At 34.1% G+C, this 14534-nt stretch overlaps 1 protein-coding gene across 1 annotated transcript; it reads left to right on the top strand.

The window, feature by feature from the left end:
* Nucleotides 2452-11396, top strand: LOC18785631 (3-hydroxyisobutyryl-CoA hydrolase 1). Its single transcript, XM_007218066.2, has 14 exons — nt 2452-2956; nt 3378-3458; nt 4329-4397; nt 5792-5855; nt 6109-6188; nt 6325-6408; nt 6669-6753; nt 7583-7668; nt 8772-8893; nt 9413-9473; nt 9632-9730; nt 10363-10464; nt 10545-10586; nt 11021-11396. The coding sequence occupies exons 1-14, from the start codon at nt 2918-2920 to the stop codon at nt 11156-11158; spliced, it is 1152 nt and encodes a 383-aa protein (XP_007218128.1). The 5' UTR covers nt 2452-2917; the 3' UTR covers nt 11159-11396.

Here is a 14534-nt window from a genome sequence, read left to right as displayed (position 1 = left end):
AGAAAAAAATTGATTAAAAAGTATTAAAAACTCCAAACCCTTTTTTTCGTGATGACAAACTAACATGAGGAATGGGGCAAATGCAGGGCATAAAGGACATCAAGTCTTCCTCCAACGTATTTTCATTTGAAACGCCAACATCCTCTCCTCTCAAGAAGAACAACCTAGATGGCAGGTTTACTAATCCATAATTGGATTTTGAGGATGAATTGAATTGAGGAGGGGTTGTATTAAGGAGAATTAGATTTTGGATTCCTATTGAAGTTGTTTATTAAACCATATAAAATTAGGGTAAGAGTGGTACTAATCACTAAAATGTCCTCGTTATTGAGTTAAAGTAGATGACAAATTTGGAATTTTGAAAATTGTGTGAGGATATAATAGGTAAAAAAGATGAATTCCTAATATGTTAGTTCTCTGGGAATTAGAATACCATTTTCCACTCAAAAATTGAATTATTCCAAAATCAGGAATTCCTCCAAAATTAGGAATTCAATTCCTAATTTTGTATGGGCCCCACTTACTTTTCAGATCCTTGATGTGAAGTAAATGCAGGAATTCTCCACAGGTGGAATTCAATTCCTGATTAGTAAACATACCATGAATTCACACAATGTGATCTAAATGTGGTCCACAAAATTTGGCCTCTCTAGTGTTATTTCAATGGAAATTATTCATCTTTTTAAAGATTTTTTTTTCCAGCCGAACTCCTTTAAAGATCATCTTAACAAAAAAACTATGAAAATTGTAGATGGATTAGCTATTTGGTTGTTATCATAAATTTTTTAGTCTTTTCCTTTCTTATCAAACTCAATATATTAGATTATGTATTCATTTATTTATTTTGATACAAGCAATTATTTATTAGATTATAATATATATTTTTTAAATTCAAGCGATACTTTAAACTACAAAGGGAAGATGGTTTCTCAAACGAGCACACACTACCAAGTTGCCATAGGGGTTTGAACATGAGACCACTGTTTTGCAAGGCAAAGCTCTTTCCCAATAGGCTAGACTCCTATTAGATTACAAGTTATGACACATTTATTTACAACTACTGGAAATAAGAAAAGAGAAAATGAAATGACTTCCATGCGTGACTTTCCTTATGTTTTTTTTTAAATAATTATACAAGGGATAATCTTTTCTAATCTAATCTAAGGATATGGATCATCTGTTTGGATTTTATCTGCCATGATATACTTACTTCTCTCCTGCATACGCCACTCATTAAAATTTAATCCAAAGAATTTTAAGTTGACACATCATCTTTAAAACAAACCCAATTTCCTCATAATTAAAAAAATTAAAAAAATCCCCTGATTGAAGTAACGTGAAACTTAACCCCTAACCTAACGTGAACATCTTTTTTTGTTAAAAAACGTGAAACTTAATCAGCCGCAATCGTTTCCTTTTTTCTCTTCCTATCTCTGCACCGTCTTCCCCAAGGATCTTGAGTCTTCGTTTTTTCCTACTTTTTTCCTCTGCAACACGTCCTTCCAATCAGTTTAGTCTTCTTCATTTCTCTGCAACTACTGCACCCAATCGTTTAGTTTTTCTTTTCTTCCTTTCTCTGCAACATGGCTTCCCAAAATCATACTCTTGCCCCTTCAATCCTAAATTCCCTCTCTCTCAACGGAACTAGTAATGCTTTAGAGACATAAACTTCCTTTTGTTATTGTCCAGTACATTTATGTTTGTTCTGTATTTGATGGGTGGTTATAAACGTTTTGTTTTTTCTTTTAATGGAGATTATGACTACTTTAATTATACTTCCTGCATTCTTTCTTTTCTCTAATGGGGATGGTTTTTTTTTTGGCCGCTGCATTCCCTTAAATACTGCTTTCTTTTTACGATGGGAGGTTATAAGTGGTTTGTTTGCTCCAAGAACCTTGTTGGGTTTGATATTTTAGACTTTGTTCTTGCTCTGTCTCTCCTGCTTTTTGAGGTTTTGTGAAAATCAACTCTATGACGACAAAAAAGAAAAAGTTTAACGGTGTTAAGTTTCTTGTTCGTTCAATAAGGGTTGTTTTTTCTTTTCTAATTATGAGAAAATTGGGTTATATTCTAAAGATGATGTCTCCATTGAAGTCTTATGGATTAAATTTTAATGAGGTGTTGTATGTAGGAGAGAAGTCAAGCAGATTATGGTAGATAAAATCTAAGTAAAGGATTCGGATCCCTAACCTAAACTACAGGAAGGGGAATTTGAACTCAGGTGCGGAGTGGTTCATAAAGATTAAAGATTAAGATGAGCTTTTCCTTAAAACTGTGGTTTTGACACTTGTTAAATTCCAACAATATTTACAAAGTTTCAACGAAAAAGGAAAAAAAAATTAAAAAATGAAGTGGATGCCCTAAGAGGAGATAATTGATACGATTATGTTCCATATTTATTATCCTATTCCACGATCTTGAGTTTTTACATTTAATTTTCATGTATTTATGCGCATTTTACAGTATGAAGACCATTCTAATAATTTGTTTAAGAAATGGCACATCGAGTAAAATCTGAAAAATTCTAATAACTAATCTTTATAAAAAAAATGTAAGTTCAATTTAAAATTAAAAGAATATAAAATCACAAAAATCAGATTTAATAAAATAATTAAAATTTAAAGTACAAGAATATAACCAATTTTAAAATTGAAAAAAAATTGAAAAATGAATTACTGAAACTGAATCCCACAGCCGCCAAAGCCAACCCCACACAACGCCACCAAACCCAACTCCGCCCTCCTCCCTGTCTCTTATCCTGCCACCCAACCTTCCACCATCTGTCTCTTCTCTCGCCACCCACCCCTTTTCCTTCTCTTCTCTCTCCCGTTTTCTCTCTCTTCGATAACCACCCCTCAGTATAGAAAGCTTCGTGTGTTTGCGTCTCAGTTGTTTCAGTGCATTTTCCAGTACAACCATGGCTTCTTTCGGCTCTACCCGACGCGAAGAAGATTCGGTAAAAAAAAAATTCTAAATTACATACCCTTTACAATACATACATGTGTATATTTTCTCCGTTTCGTTTCTCAGAAAGGAAGAAAGGAATTTTTATCTTCGAAAAATTAGGAATATGAAACATTGAGCTTCATGTACCGCGTCCTTTTTCTCTTGAAATTCATTTTCCTTCATCTCTTCAGTATGTCTAATGTTTAAATTCCAAATTTTAGTTGTTTTTTTGAATTGGGTAATTGTTGTTGTTGGAGAATTGGATTAGATTATATTTCTTTGTACCATTCCCGTTTTCTGATTGCTATTTATTTTGAGTATTTGTGATCGTTCAGACGTTTTGTTGCAGTTTTTGACGTTTTCCATCATGCGCTTCACTAAACTAGCGTGTTTGTTATTGAAGCTTATGTTTTGTTCTTTTTATCTGGTAGGTTCTGGTACAACAAAATTTGTTTGTGAGGACATTGACATTGAACAGGCCACGGCAATTGAACGCGCTTAACTTTGAAATGGTATCGTCCTATGTTGATGTACTTTACTGCTTTAGTTTCTTGAATACAAAGGTTATATACCTTAAATGCCATGTAATTAACTAACTTATGCTATTTTGATTTCTTTTTTATTGTCTGAGTATATGTTATTTTCATTTTTGTTAATGTTTTCTTCTTGTATCTATTCTTTGTGCTTCATATTTTGCGTTCCTTATCAATTTGGTTCATATCTTAACTTTCTTGAACAAATGTTTGTGGATTAAATTATACATCTCAAGGATAAGCTTCATTTTTCAAGTGAAGCAATTACTGGCGTTAACTTGTTTCCATTCTGAACTCACATTTACTCTCAATCAAGGATATTATTTCCCCCATTAATTTTTGTCTTGTTATTGAGGTATCTGGAGAATCCTTAACTTACACTAGATAGTCAAGAAATTTACAAAATCATCATGCTGAAAAATTTCTGTTTTTGCCCATTGAAATACTCTCCTGTTCCTTCCTTTCCAAACTGTCTAGAACCGGACGGAATTCCATATAGGCTTTGTAGAGGTTTTCCTGAACTCTTGTAGCATTTTAATTTGGATGTTATACTGTATTATGTGGTGTTTATAGAGCGAGATGAATGGTAGGACTTTCGAGGGTCAATAGACTACCGCCAGTCCAGTGGTTGAAGTTTATTGTCCTTCATCTCTTTATCAGTGGGCATTGATTTGTCCACCTGTTATGTGCTCTTCTATTGAAGAGTTTCTGATTTCTTAAGATTTTACTTGCTAGTTTTAGGTAAACTCCTTTTGGAAAAATTTGCATTGTACTATTGTCCTTAGTAAATGTGCTCTGTGGTACTCATTGTCCTTAGTTGTTTTAATTTCCTGTTTCTTTCATTTGTAGATTTCTCGTCTGTTGGAACTTTTTCTGGCTTATGAGAAGGATGATAATGTCAAGCTGGTGATTGTCAAGGTACTCTTCTTCCACATGCAAGTTTTCAAGTATAATTTTAAACTGTTTCAAAGAGAAACAAGAAAGAAGTCAAGTAATATCGTCTAACTATGAAGCTAATAGACATATAAAGTTGATCTTTCCTGTGGAGTTTTTGATGTTTGTTAATGTTGAAGCGTCTAATCATCTCTCTTTTTGACAGACCTGTGTTCTGTGCTTACATTTACTTTTAGCTACATGTTAAGCTTTTTTTCTTGAGTTTCTTGTAAAATTATGAGCATCAAAGTCTTTTGCTTGATGTGGTGAATGTAGAATCCTGTGAAGATATAAAGTCAATTTAAGATTCTATTGGGTTTCTTTTCGAAGATAAAGGTTTCTAAGTTTATGGTATAATTCACGTTTCATTTGCAGCCACACATAGTTATTCATCTTGATCATTTTCCTGACGAATGGTTGAGAGCAAGAGAAATTTTACAGTTTCTTGGCATTAACTAAAACTGGCTTGATGCTTTTTCATTTTCAGTGTATGTGCATTTCATACCACTTGGGGTATTTGATGTATTGTATATCAATGCTGAAGTATCTATTAATCCCTCTTTTTGACAGACCTGTGTTGATTGTTATCTACCACCTTTTCAATCTTCTCTTACCTGTGGGCCTTCTTTCCCTAATTCTTTCCACTCTACTGACGAATCATCTTCAATAATTTAAAAATATGAGCATCAAAGTCCTTGGCTTCTTGTGGTAAAAATCGACAATCCTTTGAAGCTGTAAGGTCAACTTCCTAGTGGGTTCTCCAAGACAAAGGTTTTTAAACTTAACGGGATTGCCCATTCATACCACTTCCCCACATAGTAATTCATCTTGATCATTCCTTGTGATCGAACAGTTCCTTGGTGGTAACCAAAACTGGCTTGATATTTTTTCTATCTTTCTTTTATTTACTTTTATTTTCTTTGGTTTCATTTTTTCTTCGCTTAAATATTGCTGCATCTGAAATGTTACTCACGAAAGACAATGCCTGACACCATTATCATAAGTAAGCACTAACCATGTAGTAAATCCAAAAGACCGAAGTTGAGGAACTCAATTGACACTGCAGGACTGGTTTCTTGACACACCCAAAGTTCTGTTTCTAATAACTTGGGAATTGTATTACCTTTGTTAGGTTGGTTAAGTTTACATAAGGTTGTAGACACATTTGTGCCAATCCCTGAGCCTGATGTATTTGTAACACGACACTTGACTAACATCAGCTGGGGTTTTCTGTGGGTCATTTCCAACCAAGGATTTGAACTCTTTTGTGATATTTATGTATTGGGAGATAGAGACTGCTTTAATGTTCATACTTGTGTTTCAGCTATACAGAGAAAGTAAAATTGTGACAGGTTGACCATCTGTTTTTATGTTTTTAGGGGAAAGGTAGAGCATTTTGTGCCGGTGGTGATGTAGCTGCTGTGGTTCGTCAGATTAATGAAGGCACAACTTCTTTCGTCATCTGTTTTTGTTTTAATTTTTTACTGAGCATATTTTCTGATCCTTAACATCAACTGATGAACTATATCTTCAGTTTAGGTGCAAGCATCATCTATCTCTTACGCCTCAAATTTTCAAATAATATCCATTTCCATTTTCTGCATAATTATGTTGAACTGTTGAGTATTTATAAATAAGATGCAATAAAAATTACTTCCAATCTAATATTACTGTGTTCATGGTTTGTATTACTTAGGAAATTGGAGATTAGGTGCATATTTTTTTCAAAAGGAGTTTACCTTAAACTACTTGTTGGCAACATACAGTAAACCTCAGGTGAGCCAGTTCACTTGTTAAGTGTAGGTTTCATATTACCTTTTATTATGACTTCTGGTGTCAGAGGTATTACTTCTGATCTACTTGTTGGCAATATACCTTAAACTACTTACTGTTAGCATGCACATCATTGAAGGTTTCAATTCTGAATGGAATTGTCATGGGAGGTGGGGCTGGTGCTTCAATTCATGGAAGATTCCGTGTTGCAACTGAGAATTCGGTATGTCTCACTTTATCTCATGTCTGAAGTTAGGAAGAATTTCGGCTGCATCCTTTGGATTTGAACTATTTATGACTTTTACTTTTTCCTGTTATTCAATCTGTAATAATTATTCTTACTTGTTCTAGCTCACTCACTTGTTCAATGCCTTGCTCTTGCAATAAAAAAATGTGTGCTTATTCAATCTGTTTGTTTTTCTGTCTGTCTTTGTCTGAAGTTCTGATTCTGAGTCCCTTGTATCTCTTATTAATCTTTTGCAGGTTTTTGCAATGCCAGAGACAGCTTTGGGACTCTTTCCCGATGTAGGTGCCTCTTATTATTTGTCCAGACTTCCTGGATTCTTTGGTAATCCCTGCTATACCTTTGGTTTACATATTTGTGTTCTCAAGTAAATCATTTTTTTTCCCTGCACTATCTGTTGTATGATTGGTAAAGGAATATTGAAAAGCCCTGAAAATGAAGCCGCTCCCTAGTGAACTGGAAGCATACAAAAAGTTTATAAGAAAGAATTAATTAAGAGTAAAAGTCTAAGTTTCTTTAAATTTGGAATAAGCCATGTTCCATAATCCTTGATAACCCAAAATTAGTAGAATATATATATTTTTTCCATGTTAGTAAAATCAGACATCAATGATGTTCAATCCTTAATTTTGAGCAGGGAATATTTGAACTTGTAATCTACTGTCTTTTTCTACCCAAGACAAGTTACAACTAGATGACTCATTGTAACATAGTTTTAAAATTTCTATTGAACTTATGATGAATAGATGCCTTGTTTATTTAAAGAGTGTTTCTCACAGTATGAACATAGTTTCTTATCCTTAGAAGCATTGCCACTTATAATTTGAAAAGGTTTTTCTAATTTTTAAATATGTTTAAGTTTGTTCCCACAAAATCAAATTAAGTTTTAAATCCGAGATAACATCTTGTAGTTATTTTAGTTTTACCTTGGAATTTTTCACTTTATTTTAATTTTTTTCCTTATCTTTCAGGAAGTAGTAAAATTCACTGAATTTTGATGATTATTTTTTCTGTCAAATGTATAATTTTTTAATCTCCTGCTATGTTTAATCACATTAGTGATGCTTCTGTGTTATGATTCTGGCTGATACTGAACTTTGCAGAAACCTTTTGTCCTTTATTATTGATTGCCCCCACCCCTAATGTGCTGCAGGAGAATATGTTGGTCTTACAGGTACCAGATTGGATGGTGCTGAAATGCTTGTGTGTGGTCTTGCTACTCACTTTGTTCCATCAACGGTACGCTACCCATTACTTTTAGTTTTTATCTATACCAATGATCTTAATTGGAATTTAAGAAGAACATGACCTGATTGGTTAAGGAATTTTGCTAATTATAACAAGTATCAGCATGTTTTACTTTTGAGACTTGTGCAGGTTATTCTTTAGCTTTTTGGATGTTAAGTTAGTGCAGAATTGCAATATGAGTCACATATTTTGAGTGTCATATGTTTAGTCAATAAATCATTCATTCTTCTTTTGTTTGTTTTAATTTTGTAGCAACCTGTGATTTTCAGATAGTCATTGGGCAATAAACTTCTCCTTACATTAACAACTATTTTACTAAACTCCGCTGTTTTTATATGGGTTTTCATATAAAATATTGGTCATGAAAACCAAAATGCTGGATCAAGTAGCCTGGTGCAGTGCTGTTGAAGGTCTAGCAAACTGAAGTCCACAAATATTTTCATATTGCTAAGTGAAAAATTAACATCAACGAACAAAAGGAAGTAAATTCGTAGGACCAAGAGGAAAGGAAGGTGATGTGCATAGCGTGGATGGGGTTTCTTGTTACTAAGGGAAGAGCCTGCTGCTTTTGGCAGAAAAATGTGGGTAGGAGAATCTATTGATTTTCAAATTTATTTTTAACTTTATGAAGGTAAAAAGTCCCACATTGGAAAGTTGAGAAACCTAGCAAGGGCTTATAAGGAGTTTGGGCTACTCCCCCCATTGCCAATTGGTTTTGGGGTGGAACCTCAATTTCCTTCATTAAACATATAGGAAATTATGGAATTTTTTTTGTAATCAATATTCGGGCATTACTAACCTCTAGAAAGCATGTACGGGATGGCAATCTGTCATCATGTTTGTGGTTTTTGGTATGTAGACAACCAATCCAAGTCTATGCGAAGTTTAGACTGGATTCTTCGATCCTAAAATATCATTATTATTCAGACTCACAGTAACCATGAAGTCATTTAGACATGCTGTAATCTTGCTTTTAAACCAATTATGCTTTCTTGTTTAGCTTTCATTTCTCTCTCTGTATTATTTCCCAATCATTTGTCTAGAGGCTACTTAGTTATTTTGAGGGGCTTATACTGTGTTTGATTGATTGGCAGAGATTGTCTTATTTAGAAGAAGCTCTATGCAAAGTTGACTCAAGTGATTTTAACATTATTCAAGCAATTATAGATAAATACTCGCAGAATCCGACTCTGAAAGAGAAAAGTGCTTACTACCGGTTAGTATTTCTATTTTTAACCAGTTATGCTAGAATTTGTTTCTGATTTGTTTTTATGGAATGCAATTGTCATGCACCAGATGCTCTGAATTTTTGCTTTATGGAATTTACTGTTCTGCATGATCTTATTTTTCTTCCAGTAGAATTGCCAGTGGAACACAAGATTTTATACACCATTTCTGGAGAGCCCCAGCACAGGTCACAAAATTGCATTAGCACCATGAAACCTTGGCCATTTCGTATATTCCTCATTCCACCACAATATTCTTTGTATCAATGTAGAAAGCACATTCTCACGTTTGAAATGTCCAAATTGCTGCACATGTAGAAGTTCTAGAGGTGAAATTGCTGGTTTGTCATAGGTATTAAGGAGAGTTAACTACATTCTTAAAAAATCCTTTGGATACTCAAGAAATTAGTGTGTCTAGACTTATCATTTGTTGATAAACTAATTATATATTCTTGAAATGCAAAGTTGGGAATATGTTTTTGTAAATTTTTCAGCTGTTTTGGGTACAGGATGGATGTTATAGACAAGTGCTTTTCTAGAAGAACAGTAGAGGAAATTTTATCTGCCCTTGTGAGTTTATTCGAATTTCCAATATTAGAAGAGTTGGTTTATTATTCTCTCTGCATCCTGTATCTTCCTGTGGCTCGATACTTAAATAGTTTTCTTTTAGGATTCTAGTTGTAGATAAAACGTTTACACTTGACCATACCTTTTGCATGCCATTGAAGGAGAAGGAGGCTACAAACAGTGCGGATGCTTGGCTAACTTCAACAATTCAAGCACTAAAGAAGGCATCGCCAATGAGTTTGAAGATTTCCTTGAAATCGGTAAGTCTCCTGCAGGCCTTGTAATTGCAGTTTGTTAATTCTCACATATCAAAATGATATGATTAGTTTGTGTTTGAAGCATGGTATGACATCTGACCCCCAGAAGAAAGGGGGTGTCTTTTGCCTTTTTTCTCTTTATATGGGGCAAGATATAGATTGCTTGTTATGCCCAGGGTATGGTATAGGGTTCCTTAAGTTCATTCTAAAAATATGAAGTCATGCTTTGAAAATTTGTAATTGTATAACAAAGCTTGATACTAATCGTGATTATCATCTTCTTATTGTTGAATAGAAGCTAGATTGGACAAATTCTTGTAGTAAAGTGAAATTTGACTAATAGTTCAAACTAGAAAGGAAACTAATGGTTCAACCCTACATATATGAAAGGGTGATCTAAGGTCTATAAGGCCCGCATTAACATGTAATATGCCCTATTGTGAAGGGCAAATAGTATATAATTGAAAGATTAGGTACTTCTTTTTATTTTTCCTCAGTAGAAAAGGAGGTCTTTATTGGCACACAAATGCCACCTAAAGCTAGGAATTTAAGTTTCATAATATGTCGAGGACGTTATAAGAGCGTGACTTGCACAATTGCTAGGCTTGGTATTAATTTTTATATTGCAATTTTAGATTAGAGAAGGAAGGCTTCAGGGAGTTGGTCAATGCCTTGTTCGTGAATATAGAATGGTTTGCCATGTTCTGAAAGGAGAAGTCAGCAAGGACTTCAGAGAGGTTCAGCTTACTCACATATTTTCTTATCCACGTTCATTATTTTTTCTTCTGGGTGACTTAAGCCTTGCTTCTAATTGCAGGGCTGCAGAGCTATATTGTTAGACAAGGATAAGAACCCAAAGGTAAATGAAATGGGCATTTTGTTACGTTTCTCTTAATTGTGACACACACACACACACACAAATGCGCCCGTACTCATACAATACTCATGCACACGGTCTTTTCCTATTAAGGATATCCTCATTTGGAGAAATTTAAGAACCATATTGTGGGACCACCTGCAATGTGGTTGACAATCTATAGTGTATGTTTTAGGTTCCCCTTCAAGGATCATCCATGCAAGTAATCACCGTTATATATGTTTCTCCCTGCTGGCAGGGCAAATAATGTAGCGTATAAAATCTTTGTACCCACACACACCACACCCATATATATATATATATATATCTGTGCGTGCACATGTTTGAATCATACAAATATGTGCAATCGTTATGTATTTCTACAACTTGGACCTTAATTTTTTTTTTTGGTTTCCTTCTTTTGGTCCATCATTCAGTGGGAGCCTTCTAAATTGGAGCTCGTTACTAACCATATGGTTGAGCAGTACTTCTCGAAGTTGGATGATGAAGGATGGGAAGAATTAGAACTTCCTGCAAGATCAAACTTGCCTGTAACTGCCATTGCAAAGCTTTGAGTACTGTGGTGTTTCAACCTACACAAACTTTGTAACTTGTGCAGACTATTTAGTTAAGTTCTTGCTTCAGCAGGTACATAAGAAAACACCACTCTAATTCATGTTAATAAAATACGAAAGGCTTGTTATTCGGCCATTTAATACGTATTTCTAGGTGAAAATAAGTCAGTATATGCATTGTTACAGCATATAAATGCAAAGGAATTCATTTGATGATATTAATGTTCTTCTTTCATCATCTTTTTCCTTTCTGTGAATCTTTGTTCAACTTTTTTTTTAAACTTTTTTGGGTTTCAATAAAACATTCACATTCTGCAAAACCCATATGCAAGAGTGAAACCCAACAAACTAGGCTGATAAGAAGTGGAGCAGCAACAAAGAGCACAAAAGCATGAAAAACAACAACAAAGAGACCAAAGGACAAAACAAACCCTTCGAATGTAGGAGCAAATGCTTTTAACTACTTGAGCTATAAGCCTCATGTGTCATACTATTTTCTTATAACTAAGAGGTTTCTTCCCATTTTATTGTTCTTTTTATTCATGAAGTGAGGGGTCAGTCTCAAATTTTTGGATCAGAAAAGGAAACCCAAATTGCTTCGATTATGTGTTATTTGTAAAAACTTATTTTATTTTATACACATCCTGTTCAATACAAACATATTTGAAAATTTGCCTGCATTTATTAATGTAGATGTGCATCTTCTTCTGCATACCGACTATCAACCTCTTCAACAGCATGTGTATGTCGAAAGGTCGTGGTTACTTTAATATGAAAGCAGCTGCTCCGTAACTTGGATGACCAGTTCAAATAGAAACTTCTACTATACTGACTGGTTGACCTGTTTTCTTATTTATTTATTTCTGCTTAATATTAGGGAAAATTCCCTACTTACAGTTTTAAATGTAAATGCAAAGGATTCACTAGTGTAGTGATTTGGAGCAATTGCTCTCTCAAAAAAGGTCATGATTCGAGTCCTAGCATCCATACAGTGTATCTGAGTTTAGTATGTTATTGCGCCCTTCTTAATAGAAAAGGTCCTTGAAAAAAAAAAAATCATCCATGGGAGTAAATTTTCTTAAAATCATCCATGCATTCAATGTCTCATCTCCACATTTCTAGAGTTTTGTGGGAAATGCCAAAGGCCTTTTAGAAAAAGAAAAAAAAATAGACGAAAAATCTTTTAGGTAAACAAATAATTAGTCAATTAATTTGATGTTGGGTTGGTTCACCTATGCTTATTTAACTTATGTCCTTGTAGCGTCCCAAATGTGGTCTGCGTTGAGTGAGTACATAATTAGCAACGGTTGACACTACAGTTTGAACCAACTATTACAAGTTTCCCGACTGAGAGAGGTGTTTAAAATTGGACTAGGTGAAGGTCTTTAGCTTCATGTCTTCTTCAATAGTAGAAAAGATTTAATTATCTGTTTGAGCTACACCACAATTCCGCATGTTATCCACGTATATGCTTCCACGCCCGTTCAATATATATGTGTTGTTTACATGTTAGACTCAAAAGATACTATCAGAAAAATATCGTGTTGAGAATATTCCACATTTGATAATGAAGTCTTTACATTACTGTCTAACAAGTCTTTACATTACTGTCTTACAATTTGTGTGCTTAGATTGTAAGAACTCCTAATCAAACTGGTAGGGTCTTGGTCACTGGTCAGAGCTGCAATGCAGGACTCAACGTAATTATAGCATTCACACAGACTTATTAGGTACCATAATTTTCTGACTTCTTTCTTTAGTAATGAAGACTTGGTGGAAGGATTCCACCATCTTTTTAAATTAACCGTCAATTTTCTGTCTTTTCTCTTCTTCTTTTACCACATGAATTTGACAGAGTATCATTATTGGAAAAGTGATCATCTCGAATTAATATGATTGAATATTATTCATCTTTTCAATTTGTATTTGTTTTTCCCTCAATAAACTTATGGTTGTCACTTGGCCAGCATATAAGCCAAAATCTGTGTCATCTTATTTGTTACATGAAACAGTAACTTTTTAAAATTTATTTTTAGAATAAGCGATAGTTTTTCATTGAAAAACAAATAAAAGTACAAAGCAACGATGTGCCGAATATGAGTAAATCTTCTCCAATGACCCAAACGCAACAACATGTTGAATTGATGAGAGAATCACACATAACCCAAAAATGACTAAAATCTCTTATTCAACAATTAAAATCACATGTACTCTAACCTGCAATATAGATTCACCACGCAACAACATAAATGACAAAGCCGTATTGAAAGTCAAAGCTAAATAGAATTTAAATAATCTAGAGAGACAAACTACATCAATCTCCTAAAGAGTTCATGAGAATTATTAGACTTAACTAAACAAACTAAAAAGCAAGATCACCGCTCCACATCCTCCCTCGCCATAGCGCCATACCGGCTAAACCCAAAGTGCCACACAGTCTAAACCCAAACCTGATGCAATCCGACATCTTCCTTGTATGCGTGGGCTAAAGACGACGACTATTTCATGGTGACTGCTTCCACATCACAAAACAAAATAACAAAGAAGGATCATGAGGGAAAAAAGGAGGGGGGTGTGGGTGGGTGGTGGGGTGGGGGTTGGGGTGTAGGAAAGAGATGAAAGGGGAGGTGGGTAGGGAGGGAGGCCACCAGGAGGTTGAGATTTTTCCTTACCATCCATTTGGATGAGGAAAAGTAACTCTGAATTTAAGATGAGAAATTGACAATTCTCTTGTTTGGCAATTTAAGCGCGGAATTTATTAAATGACGGGCGAAAAAAATTATGGAAATTAGGACATCAAATTCCCAAGTTTAATTTCCACTAAAATAGGCGTTATTTCACAGTTTTTATAGTGTCATTTACAAAATTCTACAAAATTCAACATACATAAATCCAAACACTAAAATTTTTAATTGCCAGAAATTGAAATGATGGAACCAATATCCAATCTATGGGATATTTAGAAAGCTATGATTATTTATGGGATGACTCATGGATTTATTAAGGCATAACATATCCACAACAAAATCAAGAGATCTGTTTCGAATTACACAACAAATAGACACAGAATTTCGCATCTATGTGAGTTGAATATGTTCTAAAAGCTTTCTGGTATATAGTGTGCCCATCCCGATAATGGGAAAAAAAAAAGGAAATAATTTTAGAAAGCACATGCGGTTCTATCCGATGAACAAAAAATATAATAGTAGTGTTACCACCGATGAACCAATATCCAAATCATATAAAATTCTAAATTATTAATTTATAATCTCCCAATACTAAATACCAGTTCAAATTTTTTTGAGAAAACTGTATCCTGCTGTGTGTTTGTAATTTAATACAAAAAAAGAAAAAAAAGAAAGAAAAAAAAACTCTA

The sequence above is a fragment of the Prunus persica genome, chromosome G2 (genome assembly GCF_000346465.2).
Source record: "Prunus persica cultivar Lovell chromosome G2, Prunus_persica_NCBIv2, whole genome shotgun sequence".
In the NCBI taxonomy this organism is placed as follows: domain Eukaryota; kingdom Viridiplantae; phylum Streptophyta; class Magnoliopsida; order Rosales; family Rosaceae; genus Prunus; species Prunus persica.
This window is presented reverse-complemented; position numbering and strand designations above follow the sequence as displayed.

Excerpts from the sequence above, each read along its gene's own strand:
- LOC18785631 (XM_007218066.2), top strand. The coding sequence starts at position 2,918 with ATGGCTTCTTTCGGCTCTACCCGACGCGAAGAAGATTCG. Across the intron at positions 2,957-3,377 it reads CCCGACGCGAAGAAGATTCG|GTTCTGGTACAACAAAATTT; the intron begins GTAAAAAAAAAA and ends TTTATCTGGTAG. Across the intron at positions 7,669-8,771 it reads CTCACTTTGTTCCATCAACG|AGATTGTCTTATTTAGAAGA; the intron begins GTACGCTACCCA and ends ATTGATTGGCAG.